The 18,078-nt window shown below is 40.0% G+C and overlaps 2 protein-coding genes and 1 long non-coding RNA gene across 12 annotated transcripts in view; 2 read left to right on the forward strand and 1 right to left on the reverse strand.

The window, feature by feature from the left end:
- tp63 (tumor protein p63) overlaps positions 1-13,565 on the forward strand; it is a 49,408-nt gene extending 35,843 nt beyond the window's left edge. For 3 of the 7 annotated variants that reach the window (XM_047158486.2, XM_047158485.2, XM_017479851.3), the window contains 10 exons: positions 1-143; positions 226-341; positions 665-774; positions 886-1,022; positions 2,046-2,125; positions 2,243-2,367; positions 8,737-8,882; positions 9,543-9,690; positions 10,595-10,688; positions 12,533-13,565. The exon at positions 1-143 is cut by the window's left edge and continues 44 nt beyond it. In XM_047158486.2, the coding sequence (XP_047014442.2) occupies positions 1-143; positions 226-341; positions 665-774; positions 886-1,022; positions 2,046-2,125; positions 2,243-2,367; positions 8,737-8,882; positions 9,543-9,690; positions 10,595-10,688; positions 12,533-12,829 (1,396 nt within the window). In that variant the 3' untranslated portion in view covers positions 12,830-13,565. The remainder of the gene's footprint in view (positions 144-225; positions 342-664; positions 775-885; positions 1,023-2,045; positions 2,126-2,242; positions 2,368-8,736; positions 8,883-9,542; positions 9,691-10,594; positions 10,689-12,532) is intronic. The other 4 variants (XM_047158488.2, XM_047158487.2, XM_017479852.3 and 1 more) reach the window with 2 other exon arrangements.
- On the forward strand, positions 2,374-7,808 carry LOC108271912 (uncharacterized). The gene is made up of 2 exons (XR_001813953.2): positions 2,374-6,882; positions 6,978-7,808. It is a non-coding gene; the product is annotated as an uncharacterized LOC108271912 (long non-coding RNA).
- tbc1d23 (TBC1 domain family, member 23) overlaps positions 13,263-18,078 on the reverse strand; it is a 33,296-nt gene continuing 28,480 nt past the window's right edge. For all 4 annotated transcript variants that reach the window (XM_017479850.3, XM_017479849.3, XM_047158484.2 and 1 more), the window contains 2 exons: positions 16,566-16,760; positions 13,263-15,052 (listed from right to left, as the gene is read on the reverse strand). In XM_017479850.3, coding sequence (XP_017335339.1) covers positions 14,968-15,052; positions 16,566-16,760 — 280 coding nt within the window. In that variant the 3' untranslated portion in view covers positions 13,263-14,967. The remainder of the gene's footprint in view (positions 15,053-16,565; positions 16,761-18,078) is intronic.

Below are 18,078 nucleotides of genomic sequence, written 5' to 3' on the forward strand. Positions count from 1 at the left end.
ATGTCCCATTCAGATCAAAGTTCTGACCAGCCCACCTCAGGGAGCAGTCATCCGGGCAATGCCTGTCTACAAAAAAGCTGAGCATGTGACTGAGGTAGTGAAGCGATGCCCCAACCACGAGCTCAGCCGAGAATTCAACGACGGTAAGCAAGCCTGTTAATGTTAAAAACATGCTAAAATATAATACAAAATGGCTTTTAAAAGTCTGACAACTCTGTTGTACAGGCCAAATTGCACCGCCCAGTCACCTGATCAGAGTGGAGGGCAACAGCCACGCCCAGTATGTGGAAGACTCCATTACCGGGCGCCAGAGTGTTCTGGTGCCATACGAACCCCCGCAGGTGAGTCTCTCACACACACCTACACACACACACACATACACCTGTTGGCTCTCCTACTACACACCTTGTTTTTAGGTTTCCTTTCCTCACACAGTTCTGCCTGTTCTGCAGTTTGAGAATATGCCACATTTCTAGTTTCTCAGGCCTCCTTGACATTCAAATGTAAGGTCAAACACCAACCACATCACAACATCCACAGCAATGATTACAGTGATTCAGACCAAACAAAGGCAAATTAAAAGTTAACATCCAAGTGGGTTTACTTTACTTTTCTCTACTTCATTTGCATGATATTCATATACATGGCTGGTTTTGCCCAACAGGTGGGAACTGAGTTCACAACCATCCTTTACAATTTCATGTGCAACTCCAGCTGCGTGGGTGGAATGAACAGACGCCCCATCCTCATCATCGTCACACTGGAAACCAGAGAGTAAGTCCCTGACGCACATACTGTCATCTTCGATTGCACAGAGTCACGCCGAGTTAGAGGAGAGTCTGGCATCATGATTAAGACTGAAAGTCTGTGTGTGTTCCTCTGCAGTGGTCAGGTTTTGGGTCGCCGGTGTTTCGAGGCTCGTATCTGCGCGTGTCCAGGACGCGACCGCAAAGCAGATGAGGACAGCATCCGCAAGCAGCACGTCAGTGACGGCACAAAAAGTTCTGAGGGTACGAAACGCCGTAAGTAGTGCTGGGGGCTGGTGATGGGGCTTTGCATGCATACGCACATATACAACGTGCACACACTCACTGTCCTTATGTGTCTGTGGGGAGTATTTTTATACCTGAAAACTAAAGGTATGAGTGCTCCACAATGTTCATTTTCAAAGAGATTAAGACATACACCAGGTTATGGGTCAAAGATGAAAACAGCAAAAAATAAATAAATAAATAAATAAATAAATAAATAAATAAATAAATAAAAAAAATTTAAATATGCCACAGAATATTTTTTTAAATATGCCACTTTTTTGTTATCTCTTGTATATTAAAATGCGTTAATTCAGATTAATGGTTTAAATGACAATTTGAACATGAAACATTTAAGGAAAACATAAAAAGTGAGAATAAATGTACTAATTTGTACTTTTATTCTCACTTTTTATGTTTTCCTTAAATGTTTCATGTTCAAATTGTCATTCCAACCATTAATCTGAATTAACGCATTTTAATATACAAGAGATAACAAAAAAAAAGTGAGTGGAATGATATCAGATAATATTTATGCATATTAATAGTCTTCTGTAAAATGAACAGCTTTCAGATGCAACAAAAAAAAAGAATTTTCTTTGACCCTGACCCATACACACACACTGCATGGTGCTTGTCTCTGACACTGTAACATACCCAGTGACCACAAAAGCAATTAAAAGATGTAAAATAGCTGTGTTTGACATGCTTTATGCCAAATGTCTAGATTTTGGCTAGAATGAAAACGTTGGAAATTTTATGCGGTGGGAAAAATTTGGTAAGAAACACAAAATATGTGCCAAAAATTATTTATATATTTAGGGGTCACATGCTAGCTGTGCATGGACATCTGTGGTCATTTAGTGCTCACTGGGATTCCTTGCTTACTGCACACTGCATGTCCCCGTCCTACCCAACTGCATGTTACACCTCTGCATTAGCTGTTCTGTGTCGTGTCACTTCATCTCTCCGTCTCTCTCTCCCTCTTTTTGTCTCTATCTCTGTCTCCTGCAGCTTTCCGCCCGACTCACAGTATTCAGATACCCTCCATCAAGAAGAGAAGGTCCACCGATGAGGAAGTTTTTTGTTTGCCTGTGAGTATCGATATTGTGCTGAATTCAATTTAAAAAAATTTAAGGTGAAATTTGCAAATGTGAAAAAGTAAGAGAAAGCATCAAGACCAACCGCCTCTCTCCGTCTCTGTCTAACAGATTAAAGGCCGTGAAATCTATGAGATTTTGGTGAAAATCAAAGAGTCTCTGGAACTCATGCAGTATCTCCCTCAGCACACCATAGAGTCGTACAGGCAGCAGCAGCAGAGCCTTCTGCAGAAACAGTGAGTACCTCACACACAGGGAGATTAGACCATGCTCGCTGCGAAAGGAGGGGTCAGTCCTGCCCTTAACATTTGAAATGAGAATATATTGGTGCTGTTGGGGGACCCTCTGTTTGTGGGTTTAGAGACCGCAGCCGGTATACACATGCAGGCCACACACACAGTACCAACAAGGTTCACCCTGACGCTTGTTTGGAGTGTTTAGTTGTTTTAATCTGAGCTGAATGTTTACCAGCACGTTGTGTTTTTGTTTTGTTTTGTTTTTTGCTGCATGGATTTAATCCCTTTCTCAGCTGACTTCACTGTGACCTGTGTTTGAACAGGCATGCGCTACAGACCCACCCCGTTTACGCTCTATTTGCGCTTTAAGGTTTTGAACCTGGAAGTGTTGCAAGGAGTGGGAAACTGACAGTTTGATGATGGCATGAGGTTTGCATTGTGATGAGATTGCATGAGTTGGATTTGATGGCGGTTTTATTCTAGAAAATGCGCAAAGCTTTTCAAGCTTCTCAACCCAGCACTAAAGGACTAAGGTCTGTTGCAGTCTAACAAAGGCGGTGTACCTTGTTGGCATGGTGCTGCGTTCGTGTTTTGCAGACAGATAGGTTTGATAGAGCCCGACTGCACTATTGAATGACAGAATTACAGGACAGTCAGGCAGGTTTACCCAGACTTCATCATCCTACAAGTTTTAAGGAATTGGCTGGTCCATAGTTTCTCAGTGGCAGAAATGTTCTGGAACTACAGACAGAGCACAACGTAAAGAGATGAACAAAAGCAAAGGAGACAGCTGAAAATTATACCTCTGAATAATGCACTTCGACGCCCTGTGATAATTACTGCTTTTGTTTGCTTCTTTCATTAAGAAACTGACAGATGATGTAGCGTCTGTACACTCCCCGTTTAGCTCTTTTTTTTTTTTACCTGTTATTTCATCCTGGCCCTAAGTGGAATGAGAAACTGTGCTAGGGAGGGCCATTATTTGGGGCCATTTTGGCACAGCTGAAAAAAAAAAAAAATTAAAGCCCGTTTTATGACTTCTTATATGCTCTCTGTTGTGGACACAATGAGTAGGTGAAGGAAGCCATTATTTTCCCAACTATCCTCTCTTAGGAAAAGAACAGAGCACAAAGTGTCGGACAGCTTTTTAAACAAGCTTACATTGGCCTCTATCCAAAGGCTGCTATCTCAGTTGGATGATTACTCCAAACGCCACACTTAGCTGGTAATACTACTTAGCTGGTGCTTTTATTTTATTTATTTTTTTTATGAGTGTTTTGATGGATTTGGACAGATTCATTTTGGCTCGCTTCTCTTTCTACATGCTTTCACCCTTTCCTCATTGTTTATCTTTCCTCTCATCTGTTCTGTATGTATGTCTAACCTTTGTTTTTTTTCCCATCCCAAATAAACGAATAAAATGCCCCGCTATCTGACTCAGTGATTCCTATTATTTGTCTTTCCGCTTTCCTGTATTTAGGAAGCACTTTCCCATGGCTGTGCAGTAGCACCACACAGTGGGCATCATTAGTGCTGCGAGTGTCCATTGCACATAGTACCACTCAAAAGTTTGGACATTTCCATTTTACTATATTTTTTAATATATATTTTTATTTTATCTATCCGAACCAAGTTAACACCAGGCACATTAAGCCAATGGCAAGAGAGGGTTATAACATAAATTAAAATGACCTGATACCAGATTTGTAGTTTTGATGTGAGGATATTGAAGAATATAGATAAATAAATTGCCAGACAGTTAGTGTTAAGGCAAATAATGCCAAAACAATCTATTTAACTGAGTTTTTTTTTAAATACCGTCCCAATTTCAAACAAAAATGCTAAGAGAAATACAATATCGTCCGTTTCCTTATAGAGCGCACAATTATCTGGTATTTACGAGCACAACTTGTCAGCCATCTCTAACTATTAGTAACACGAAACTAATAAAATGATTACATATGTAAACATACAAGCATACAGCTTATATACACAATTTACAAAGCTAGCATAAAGATGTTTTATATGTTCAACTGGAGAGACGGGCTCAGACTTGCTCCATTATCTCCAGCAGACTTCTTTTTTTTTTTATTCTTGACATGTGATGACATCATGCCCAGTCTGCCAATCTCTGAGTCAAATCTGCTTCTCTTCTGGGAATTCCTAAACATGTAGCAGAGAGAGAGACACAATTTTGAATACTATTGAAGAATTTCTCACCCATAAAAATATTTTATATATATATATATATACATTTTCTATATAGTCATCCACTTCACTATCATCTTTAAGATCATGGAGAGCATATGTTCAGTCAGGTTTGTCTGACCTGTTGGCTGGTACTGTACAGCACTACAGAGCATTTAATGTCAAAATCTTCAGTGTAGAAATAAAATAATCAACCATCACATTCATAATAATGTAATTGTGATTTAGGGCTTACCCATGGTTTATTAACAAGTCCATGCTTTTCTAACGCCATCAAGGCGCCTGTGTTCAGGTTTCTTATTTCAGTGGGTATGGCTGGATTTGTAGATTTCAAGACGACTTTTCTGATGCAGCACTAAATGCATAAACACACATGGACATGATAAATGCAAATAGTGAAGCTGACACATCTGCGATACAGACAGCTGCAGCAGTGTACTTTTTAACTAGCTGTATTTTCCTGTTTTTCATCACTTTCTGCTTGTTTATTGCTTTGTACCCCAGTGAGCAAGACATATTTAGGTGGCCAGAGCAAAGGTCTTTTAAGAATATAGAAAATACCACAATTGTGGTTGGAGACAAGGTGTCAGATTTAACATGGTCCAAAAAAAGATGCTAAATGTTAAATATCTATGATCAGACGTGCTCACTGGGAGTCACAAGCCATCCTTCATTTCCCTTTATCCCTCTATCTCTGTTATATATTTCTCTGTTCTGTCCTCCCTCCTTTCCTCTCCCTCTGTGTGTACAGTCTTCTTCGGGCCTGTCTGCGCTCTGAGCTGCTGGAGCCTTTAGGTGAGCAGAAGAGACGTTTCAGTGCTTCCTAAAAGCAGGAGACACATTCCTCCTTCTCCTTCTCCTCCTTCTGGTCCTCCTCCTCCAGATCTTTCATCACATCCCTGTTCTTCAGTTCTACTTTGTTCCCTCTGCCTCTCCATGTGTTTCTCTGTGGCTACCTTAGAGACCATAAAGTCAAGCTGGAATTTTGGTTTCTTTCCCCAGAAGATGTTGTCACATTTTTTAGCAATTACTTAAAGTTTTGCTGGAACTGCATGCTTTTTCCCTCCAAAGTGTTCAGATTAGGAATGGCTCTCGTGTATCAGTCAAACTGATCAGACTCTGTGTTATCATTTGTATAATTGTGATCATGCTGCACTCACACTTGAGTGTACATTTAATTGAAATGAAAGGCCTCGTATTAATTTTTTATGTTGTGTCCATTTTTTATGCGTGTTTTTATGCATTTTTCATTATATTTCAGTTATTCGGTTGTTTTTTAAAGGGTCCTTATGAACTGAGCTGGCTGTTGCCTCAGCACTAGATCGACATATCTGCTGGTATTGCACAGAGATTACATTGCACAAAAATAATAACAGCCACTCAGCCGATCACCTCAGCCTGATCTCTCTCTTTCTCCCTCCCCCTCTCTCTCTCTCTCTCTCTCTCTCTCTCTCTCTCTCTCTCTCTCTCTCTCTCTCTCTCTCTCTCTCTCATAATCCTGACTGTCTGAACCAGGAACCAAGCACATATTAATGTTTTTTTTTTTTCTTCATTTTTCTATGGGACTCATGTTGTTCTTGATATTGTTTCAGGCTTGTTTTTGCATCAGTCTTCTTTTATTCTTGGAGCTGGGCTCATTTTGTTGTCTAGGGTTTTCTGGGGCAAGGACTTTATTGATAACTTTAATAATGCTGGTCATGTTTTATAAGATGCACTGCAGGGCAGTTGTTGTTTTCACTGGATTCTATGGACATGTACTTAAGAGAAATGTATTTGTGTCTCAGAGTCAGAGAGAATGAGAAACAAATGCTATAAAGTTTGCAAGTGATTTGCTTGTTTGTGTGTGATGGATGTATAATTAATGCCTCTTGCACTTTTGTCTGTAGTTCTTTAATAAATGTCCTCTGCATTTGCCTTTCTATTCCATTCCTTCTTTAAACTGATTTCCTTTCTTTCCTTTATTATTGTCTCTTTTTTTCCCCTCGTCAATATATCATACAGGATCATTCTTTAGACTGAAGTTTATAAAAACACAGTCGAATGAACAGAAACCTTAAACAAATGGTCACAGAGTCACAGGCAGATAGTTAAAGGCAGATATTCTTTCAGGCTGCACAAAAATATTGATCTCAATTCATTTTTTAATGCAATTCGATCCAAGAACAGCATTGATTCTGCAGCCTTTACACTTGGGGGAAAAGCTCCACTATGCATCCTGTCATATGATCTCACTCACACTCTGAATTCTTAAGCATGCTGTGAGACTTCAGAAGGAAAACGGGAGAAATAAGATCTGAAAGTTAATCTGTGGCTGTGAAAAAATAAATCATCTAATTTGACTACATAAATAATGCCGGTACATCATTTGGATTTAAGATGATGACCATTAGGCAAAACTTAAGCTGGAGATATTTTCCCACTATTTGGATATACAAGTGAAGTCCACTTAAAATATTGTATATAATAGCTCATGATAGATACTGACCCAAAAGCTGTCTAATAAAAAAAAATCAATTCAATTCCATTCATAATGTTTCTTAAGTCGTCAATCAATTGTAATCAAACTCTCACATTCAAACAGCTTTACTTTAACAGCACAAGCGAGTATCTGTCAGCTATCTTTATAAGCTTTTCACGTTTGCATCACATGCGGAAATATATTGCCATTGTTGTGCCATGAATATACAGGATGTCCCAAAAGTGTCTACACACAGGGGACTATGTTTGCCAGCACCACGTCGCTTATGTCTTCGTCAGTGGATGTTCGTGGACATCCATTTGTTAATAAGTTTGGCAGCAATGTCATGTGTGATGTGCTCGCCTGTTAAAGTCCACCGCAACCTTGCGACAGCAAGGCATTCCTGAAGGCTATCTGAAAATAATATTGGACAAACATTTGATCCTCTTTGAAACAGTGCTTATTAATAAAGTTGATATACGCCATCAAGTAACATATGAAATTGACATTTTGTAGTAATTTTCACAATTTAAATGAACAAAAAAACAGATCCGTCACATGGAAACAGTAAGTACACCCCGTACATGTATCACACCTTCAAATCCATAAAATTAGAATCAGGTGTTCAAGATTGGGTGCCAGTGATTAGAACCTGCTTAGGGAGTGCAAGTGGAACCGGTCTTATTTATACCCCTCTCATATCTAGTGTCTGGTGTTCCCTTTGCTATTGAGGTGTGTGGTGTCATCATGCCAAGATCTAAAGAGTTCTGTAAGGCCTTCAGAAAAAAAAGGTTGTGGATGCCTGAGTCAACGGATTTAAAATGATCTCCAAATTATTTGAAATACATCATTTCACTGTAAGGAAAATAATCTACAAATCTACAGCTTTTCAGGAGAAGCACCTCATACCAACTATGAATCACAGTGGTGGAAATGTTACGCTTTGGGGTTGCTTCACTGCATCAGGGACTAGACAGCTTGCATTCATTGATTCAACTATGCATTCTGCATCATATCAAAAAGTGCTTGAAGATATAATGTGAGGCAACCTGTCCAAAAGTTGAAGTTGAACCGAGAGTGGACCTTTCAACAGGATAATGATCCTAAGCACACCAGCAAATCCACCAAGGAATGGTGCAAAAATAAGAAATTAGTGCAGAGTATTCTGGTACTTTTAAGTTAAGATTATCAAGTGTAATTTCATATCTACATTGTTACTTTACATTTACATTTATTCATTTAGCAGACGCTTTTTTCCAAAGCGACTTACAAATGAGAAAATACAAGCAAAAAACTTTAATGTAGTCAGCCTGCTCTCCGCCTATATTAAATCTAATTAGGATTCAATTCAATTAGGATTCCAAATAATTCAATTATAACAGTATGCATTTAGGTACGTGTATGAATACGGAACAACGTTGAACAGTAAAGGATGTAAAATAAAGGACACCCCTTCTGTCTTCTCTTTCATTTTTCCGTACATTTCATCTGGTGTAATAATGACTAAATCATTGTTATATCAATTTGCACCTTAACATATTTTTACAGATGGCACACACAATTACTTCATTGTATACTGCCTACGATCCTGAGTCATTCATGGGCAATATATGACTGAAGACTGAATGCTGAATATGATGGAAATTGTGCATTACTCAGAATGACAGGCCATGTCCTCTTCCTTCTCTTCCTCTCTGTTCCAGGAGCCCGCTGCCTCCTCAACCACCGTTCGGCTCCACCTCTCCTCCACACGGCAAGGTGAACAAACTGCCCTCGGTCAGCCAGCTAATCAACCCACAACAACGCAACACACTCACTCCATCCAGCATGGCCGGAGGACTCACAGACAGTAAGGATTTCACTTCAACAGACATTACTGGCTTAATATCTGGATATCAGTCATTAGGACATTTTAAGCCATAGATCTAGTGGGCAAAATGACTGGAGATGACAGGCAGATTAAAAAATTTTGGTAGACATATATTTAGAACAAACTATTCAGCCCAAAAGAACACCATAATTGACAGCTTGCTTTCTTAATGCACCTATATTACATATATTAGTATCCATTCAGTTAGCATACATGTAGTTTTGGTTTATAGTGTTGGTAACCGTTGTAAAAATTAATATCAGAATCTTGATGGATAAGTCTCCCTGCTCCTGTTGGCTTCAGGCCCTGAGCTTGTCTGTACACGACAGCTTCAGAGCACCACTCAGTTCCTCAGTGTGTCTCTGACAGCCAGTTTCCTCTCACAAGTAAACTGGATCTTTGTGGGACAAAGCTCTCCCTAATCCCCGAGGCTCCTGCCAGTATTTGTCATAATATAGGAAACTGGGCTCAGTTGTCCACTGTTACCTAAAACGCACCTCTGTCGCCGGTGGCTACAGGCCTCGTCCAGATCGAACACACACTTTTTCACAGCCTTGACAATTACACCACAGACACCACAGTTGGTGTGATAATAAAAGCGTCTCACAGACTCTTTCTCTTGGCTTCTTTTTGCAACAGTGACCCCCATGATGAGCGCCCACATTCCCATGAACACAGATATGAGTTCACTGAGTCCCACTCATGCCCTGCAGCCGCAGTTACCCATGGTGCCCTCCTCTCACTGCACACCCCCGCCGCCGTACCCCGTGGACAGCAGCATCTCCAGGTACACGTTTATTCAATTTCTCTAAGAGTGCAGTACAACCGTGTTTCCACATCCAGTCCAGATGCTGCGATTCTATTCGATTCTTAACACTCCTCACTTTGTTTGTTTGAAAGAAATCAGAATCAGAATTTCTTTATTACTAATACATGGGATACATTAATATTGCAACCTAATTCTGAAACTCGGGTGTCTTGGTGTAGCTGGAGGAGTGTAATACAGCAGTGGGTGAGAAACTGAAAGAACCGGGCTGTCCGGTATAACTACAACATATCGAGGTGTTTTCTTTGCTGACAGCATTGCTTTTGAGTCTTGTAATGGATCGTGAACACGTTAAAATCAACCAAAACTTGCTTTGAAGACCATAACGTTTTCTATAGTGATGTGGTGCATAAATATTGAAATAGTTCAAATCTTCTGCTTTTTCAACCTCACCAAGAATTCCAGACTGTGTGTATATACAGATTGTAAAATGTGCCAAGTCTTACACACACACACACACACACATGCTGTCACATGATCTGCATTTGCTTATTGTAAAATAACACTGTGAGCAGTCTGTGCACTCATGTTTGATAACACAATAACACTTTCAGCTGTAATTTTCCAATGACATTTTCCCTTCCCACCGTTTCCTAAAGTCATGCAGTAAAACTGCTCCAGTAACTATTTTCACACCGTGACTGGTCTGTGCAATCACATTAATTCCTCTAACAACGTTTAATCATATACAAGACAAAGTTTAAGATGAGATTATGTATTTTGTTTAGGGCAAGATAAATTTTGAAACACATGGAGACATGCAGGCTCATGGACTGGATTAGGAAACAGGTTTAAAAGTGTCATCATGGTTTTAAAAAATATATATCAGTTGACATCATTTTCATTTGTAACTGCACCATTTCAGTTTCCTGTTACGGTTGGGCTGCTCTTCCTGTCTGGACTACTTCACAGCCCAGGGCCTTACCAGCATCTACCAGATTGAGAACTACAACTTGGAGGTGAGACTCTGCCTGCTAACTTGCGTTTCTGTTCTGTATCTTTTCTTTTTTCGGAGAAGAAAATCCCAGCTAACTGATCTTGTTATTCCATCATTCCATGTAATATACTTACGGGCAAAACCTGAAGTCAGTTCTAGCTTTCTAAAGGAGTTCTACTTGTAACGTTTTTCATGAAGAGAAAGCGTTTGCTGTAGGGTTCAGTACTGAAACGGCAGATGTTTTACCAGACAAACAAAACAACTATTGAAAATGTAAAGGGGCTAGACTAAACCTTTTTTTTTTTTTTTTTTTTTTTTTTTTTTTTTTTTTAAAAGAGTGTAGTTTTTTTTCACCTGATATCAGTTTTTAGAATCTAAACTTAAAGAGGCAGACTGTAAGAGGACAAAGGTTATTTTTGTACTGTGAAAAGTCTGTGAACTCAATTCACTCAAAATTCAAAATCTCTCTTAATATATTGCTTATATGTTGATTATAATTAAATATAATACAGATATAAGGTTTTACACTGGCTTCAAGGAAATGATGGGCACGTTTTAGTTTTGCAAGAGATGTAAAATATCATATACATATATAGCAGCCTGGGAGTACCAGGCTACTGTACTGAACTGAAATATGGTTCTGTTCTGCATATATTGCAACAGTAAAGTAATAGCATTTTAAACTCTGTTTATCCCCAAAAGAGAATAGGGGGGAAATTTGGACTTTAAATAGAACTGGAAATGAATATTTAAGACATAAACGCCTTGACTGAACTGAATGAAATATAAAATGAATAAAAATGTGTTTGAAAACTTAATAGGAACACTTGTACACCTGCTCAGTTATGCAGTCAGTCAATCATGCGGCAGCAGCACAATGCATATATCAAAGGTGATCAGGTCAAGAGCTTCAGTTCGATTCAGAGTTTACACAGAATGGTGGAAACAAGTAAACAAACAAAAAAACACTGAGTGAGCGACAGTTCTGTGGGTGGAAACACCTTGTAGATAAGAGAAGTCAGAGGAAGATAGCCAGACTGGTTCAAGTTCCCGGGAAGTATATAGTAACTCATATCACTCTTTACAACCGTGGTGAGCAGAAAAGTATCTAAGCATGCACACATCAAAACCTTGAGGTGCATGGGCTACAACAGCAGAAGACCACTTTGGGTTCCATGCCTATCAGCCAAGAACAGGAATCTGAGGCTATCATGGGCACAGACACACCCAAACTGGAAAATTGATTAGAAAAGATTAGAAATAAAACACAGTCACACAGTCTTTTTCCAGTCTTCACCTGTCCAGTTTGAGTGAGTCTGTGCCCATGATAGCCTCATATTCTTGTTTTTGGCTGAGGTCGTCTGCTGTTGTAGCTCATCCACCTCAAGGTTTGATGTTTCATGCGCTCGAAGATGCTTTTCTGCTCACCACGGATGTAAAGAGTGATTAGTTTGAGCTTACAGGAACTCTATAGTAACTCAAATAGTCTGGTCATTCTCCTCTGATCTCTCTCACCAACAAGGTGTTTATTTGTTTTTGCTCACAGGAGTTGTTTTTGCACCAGTCTGTGTAAACTCTACCGACTGTTGTGTGTGAAATTCCCAGGAGATCAGCAGTTTCTGAACTACTCAAACCGGCCCATCTGGCACCAACAACATTTTTCCCCATCGTGATGTCTGATGTGAACATTAACTCAACCTGTATCTGCACGATTTTATGCATTGCACTGCTGCCACATGATTGGCTGTATGGATAACCCTATAAATGAGCAGGTGTACAGGTGTTCCTATTAAAGTGGATGGCGAGTGTATGTGCAAACGTAGTGCGTTTGTATTCCTGTGTGCTTATGAGTCACTGCATCCGCAGGACCTGTCCAGGTTGAAGATCCCTACAGAGTTCCAGCATGTGATCTGGAAGGGGATTATGGAGCACCGGCAGAGCATGGAGTTCTCTCCCCCTGCACACATCCTGCGCTCGTCCAGCGGGGCGTCCTCGGTGAGTGTGGGCTCCACGGAGGCGCGCGGTGAGCGTGTGATCGATGCCGTGCGCTTCACTCTGCGCCAGACCATCTCTTTCCCACCGCGAGACGACTGGACCGACTTTTCATTCGACCTGGACTCGCGCCGCAACAAGCAACAGCGCATCAAGGAGGAGGGAGAGTGAGAGGAGCGCACACGCGCACACACGCTTTCATACATACTGCAACTAATGCATGCCGCACACACAAAACTTGTACAGCTTTTACCAAGTGTTTGATTTCACTTAAAAGCATGCCAATTAAATGCACTTAACAGCTAGAGTTTTTTGGGTGTATTTCGGTCTGCTTGTCATTTCAAGCCCCTAGTTTGATGCAGGCTACTGTAGCTTTAGGGTAAGCGGTGCTTTGCCGTGTATGGTTTATCATTTAAAATTTCTTGAGACGCAGCACTTAAGAAATGCTGAAGTGTTGGTACTATTTTGAGTTGATTCATTCTCTACAGAGAAGAACTAATATTTGGTGGCTTTTTTTGTTTGGATTCTTTTTGGATTGTAAAGAACCTTTACTCCAATAGGATTCATAGTATTAAACTTTTTATTAATCTGTTTGCTGTAACACTTTGTTTCAGCCTGGTGATACTTTGTTTTGAATGGTACAATTTGTCTGTTTTTTTTTTAATTGTCAATCTACTTGATGTAATACTGGCAAATCAGTTTTAATACTTGGACACATTCAAACCCAAGTCACTCATGTGACCTTTCCAGTATTTTAAATGGCGTTAATCTACATTGTACAGATTTTTTTGTTGTTTTTTTGTTTTGTTTTGTTTTGTTTTTTTTTACACACATATAAATTTTGTAAATATGCAAGGTGCTTATTTTGATACAGTATAAACGAAAACAATAAAATATCATTACACTATTTGAGAGATTGGATTCTTTTTGTTGTTGTTGATCACAGATTTTACATGAGGAAAACAGTGACGTGACAAAATAAAATCTTGCGTTTTACAAATAATAGCGCACAAATTTTTAGGCTACTTGTAAATTTATTAAAACAAGAGATTTTCCCAAAGAACAATAATAATGTACGTTGGACAGAAAATGTGTACAAGCTGAAAAGCTGAGATTTGTTTGTAAAGCAAACAGTGAATGAATTTACCAGCAATATCAACTCATTCCTCCTTCCTATAATTCTGTCCTATAGTTCAGTTCATAAAGAAAACCACACATTTATACTCAAAATGCTGATTAAGAGTTACAATGAAGGGTCACGTTGGCCTGCTGTATCGTTTGTTTATTATCATCTTGGTCGCATCAAACCATGACTTTAATGTTAAATATTTTAATTACAAAACATGATCCTCAGCAAAGCTGCTCTTATTAGTGGCATCAGCGTCTTCAGACTCTGTTCATAAATACATTTTTCCAACGCCTACCATTAGGTACAGTTTTACAGTATTTACAAATATCACTCACCCACAGACCACTTCTCTTAACTTTCACTTCTGCTTTAAGGCTGCAAGCACAGACCGTGAGGAATGACTCACTTCTGAGTGAATTATATTTTCAAGATCAGTTATTAGAGTGACATCTGTGGGAACAACTGAATCAAGTGCATGTGTTACGTGCTGCGTGATGACGACGATCACCTGTGCATCGCTTTAGTGATCCACGACAGGTTTCAAATATAAATACGGCCTCGATTCAGCGATCTTAACTCGCAGGCATAAATACTGCTCAGATAAATACGCACGGAACTCGTCGAAAGTCTACTGCAGTGACTAGATGAATGACTGAATGAGGAGAATATCCAGAAATTAAACAAGACGAAAGAAAACACCGAGTGTTTCGGGGCTGGAGTCCTTTATCTCACCGCAGGCTCTGCCTTTGAGTCCTTCGCATTAGAAAAAACTGCGGTTTAGCGACAGGATTAAGGCTTGACAGACATTCAGACCGAGGCGATAAGTCCAACCTTACACCTAAAGGGTTAGATTTTCTTGACGGGAACAAGAAGAAAATGCCAAAGGATAAACAGAACGACGGCTTGTGTTGAAATCTTGAGGGTCTCCCATCGATGTCATCAGCAATACTGAATGTCAGTACTGTCCAGGAGACCGTTCACACACACACACAGAGAGAGAGAGAGAGAGAGAGAGAGAGAGAGAGAGAGAGAGACAGACAGACAGTCAGACAGAGAGAGATTGGATGAAAGGAAAGAAAGACAGACTATTCCTTTCCCTCTGCATGGTTGTGCTGACTTGTGTTAGACACGGCAGTCTCGCTGCATACAGCCAGAATGAAGCCTCAGAACATCAGCAACTCTACGAGCTCTCCAGAGCATCCAGAACCTTCATGATCTGCTGCTTGATGGCTTTAGTGGCGTCCCCAGCATTCGGGATCAAATACCTGCAGATCAGAGAGCACAGAATGTATTAAGAGTGACAAACATAATTCTCAATATTGTCCACGAGTGTGCACTTTGTAGTAGGTAATGTACATCCTGAACAGAAAGGGATACGCATGTGTCATCATTTAGACATCTTTAGACTGCTCCAGCAACACATCTGACAAAAATGCAGTCAAAACATCCAAATCCATACGATGATTGTGTCCCAGCACACTATAAAATGTCTTCTATCTGACCTGGGTATCTCTCTCCCTCGCTCTCTCATACTCTCTCTCTCGCTCGGTTGTTCTTATCCAAATATCTTTCTCAGTGGAGGGTCTGTGACTCGGGTACGACTCAATGCTTTGGCTCTTAATGTAGTGTAACGTGATGTGTCCTGCTCAGACAAAGAACAGCAAATCTACTGACTACAATCTCCCTGCTATAAAACTTCATTACAAACTAAAAAACATGTTTTATATGACCATACAACATCATTGTTCATGAGACAGCTCTTTTTTTTATATACAGATGTGCACTAAGTACAGTGAGGTAACCACTGCTTAATAATTAGTAAATGCAAAATATTTTTACTGACCACACACACACCCCCACACCACAGAGCTGCATTGTTGCTTTCTACCAGTCCAAACAGGATTTCACAGGATTTTTTTTTGTGGTTGTTGCAACCAAAATTGCTTGCTTTTGCTCTTGTTTTCCCCCCCCCAAATTTACGATGCAACTCTCCTTATTTTGCGGAAAACTGCTTGAATTGGCGAAATCACGACTGCATGAAATTGTTTTGCACGGTCTTTCGCAATGATGTTTGTTGGTAAATGAAACCTTTTAGCTGTACTCATGTTCGACGCGCGTGAATCGTAGAGGGCTTTAGCTGAACGTGCGTCGTGATGACGTCACAGGACGCGTCTTGGCCCAAACCTGCGGAAAATATTCGCTAATTAAAAAAAGAGCGCTCATCTGAATATTGCGGAGTTTGCTTGATTCTGCAAGTCCTGGAAGGACTGGTCAATTGGCTCACAAAATGGTAGCTTTCACAGGTGAACTTTCACCCAGATAAAGGTCAGAATGCTTTTGGTTTTCAGGTGCCTCCTACAGTACATCATCACAAGAGCAAAATAATAAATGCTACAGGCACCTCTGCAGCAGTCACAGGGAGCTTAAGTTAGAAAGGCCCATTACTGTTATCTTCGCACTCGCACATCACTGAAATCCACAGTCATGCTATAAACTGTAGCTAAGGCTTCAGTTCAGGAAACAATACAGTGTTGAAATACAGCAACACTAACAGGACACATGACTATACCAATAGAGGGTGCTGAAGTGCAGATTTTTTAGCACTTTTTCAGAACATGGATAGTTCTGGATTTGGATTATTATTCATATCATACTGTACCACACTAATGTGAAAAGCACCATCAGAGTCGATTAAAACACCTGATGTGTATGTTGATTTTCTACCCCAGAACAACTTCTATATAGAATATTCCACATGACCCTTGTTTGTGTAAATACCGTTCCACAGCCATAATTTCCACTCCTGCGGAGTTGTTGTTGCCAAACTTGAACGTGATTAGCTCCGGATGCTTCTTTTTCGAGGTGATCTTCACCACGGAGCTTAACGCCTGTCTGGACTGGATGTAGGCGAATCCTTTCCGCGAGGCGATCTCCCTCAGACAGTACATGTGTGTTGCTGTGATCAGCAGGTGGCTGCGGAAGACCAGACAATAAAGCTTACAACCAGTATGGTTACTGAGTGCCATGTGTAAAATTACTGGCACCTTTGCTGGTACCAGCTGGAGACTTGGTAGGTCAGTAACCTCACTGAACCACAGCAGAGCCCAAAAACCAACAACCATGCTTTTATTTTATCAGATGTTAAAAGGGGTACACACTTCTGCTATTACAGTTCTCAAACATGATTACATCTGTGTTTATTAATGAAAGAGAAAAAGGTTGTGTATATTGAGTGAAAGCAGTAGTGATGACATCACTGACTAATATCTGTTAGCACTTGATCGATTCACTGAATCAGTGGCAAGAGTGCATTTTAAAACTACATTTATTCACAGTGACTACGTTTAGATGGACAGCAGTAATCTAATTACTGACCTTATTCTGAATAAGACAATATAGTGATTAAGGTGTTTAAATGAGTTGCTTTTATAATATTCCTTTAATGTTCCTGTTTTACATGTTATAGAACATAATTAGATTAACGGCACCCAGCATTACATCCCTACGCCACGCTGGCCGATGTTCCCTCCAGAATTTCACATATCAACATACAGTTCGTCTTCGTTATGGTACCATACACAGTTTAGGGTGTTTTTATTTAACATTTTTACGAATGCTTCAATTGCAGTTAATTATTTGTTATGCTGTACGTGCAAATATACGACTGCTCGAAGCCATGGGCTGCATCCCAAACCGCATACTTACCTATTATATAGCAGCCAAGATACATGTATTTCACCTGTTATAGGCCTATAGCAGGTAAGTACGCGGTTTCGGACGCAGCCGTTCTCTCTCGTTTACTGTCAAACGGTTGAGCACTGTCGTGTGTGTACGTGTCCTGTTGCAAAATGCGGTGAAAACTCCCACACGACGTTAATAATATGATTAAAGTGTGTACATGTCTGTAATGCACTTCAATAATGCGACTAAAACAGGAGCGCTCCACATGTCTTAATTCGATTTGTGTTTACTTTGAGTATGACCTTAATCTGAGTAAGGTAATTAAAAATTGCTGTTTACATGGTTGTTTCTTAAACAGAGTATTGTCTTAATCTGGTTAATATTGGATTATTGTTGTCCGTGTAAATGCACTGACTAAGTGCTTTATCATGCTGAGAATGGTGGTGGATCTGGAGCTTATCCCGGGAACACTGATCGTGAGGCGGGAATATACCGTGGATTGGACTCCAGTCCATCACAAGGCACTTGTCTGTAATTCGTACAATCACTCTTTACAACTATGGTGAGCAGAAAAGCATCTCAGTATGCACTAAACATCAAACCTTGACGT

Source organism: Ictalurus punctatus, chromosome 11 (assembly GCF_001660625.3).
Source record: "Ictalurus punctatus breed USDA103 chromosome 11, Coco_2.0, whole genome shotgun sequence".
Taxonomy (NCBI): domain Eukaryota; kingdom Metazoa; phylum Chordata; class Actinopteri; order Siluriformes; family Ictaluridae; genus Ictalurus; species Ictalurus punctatus.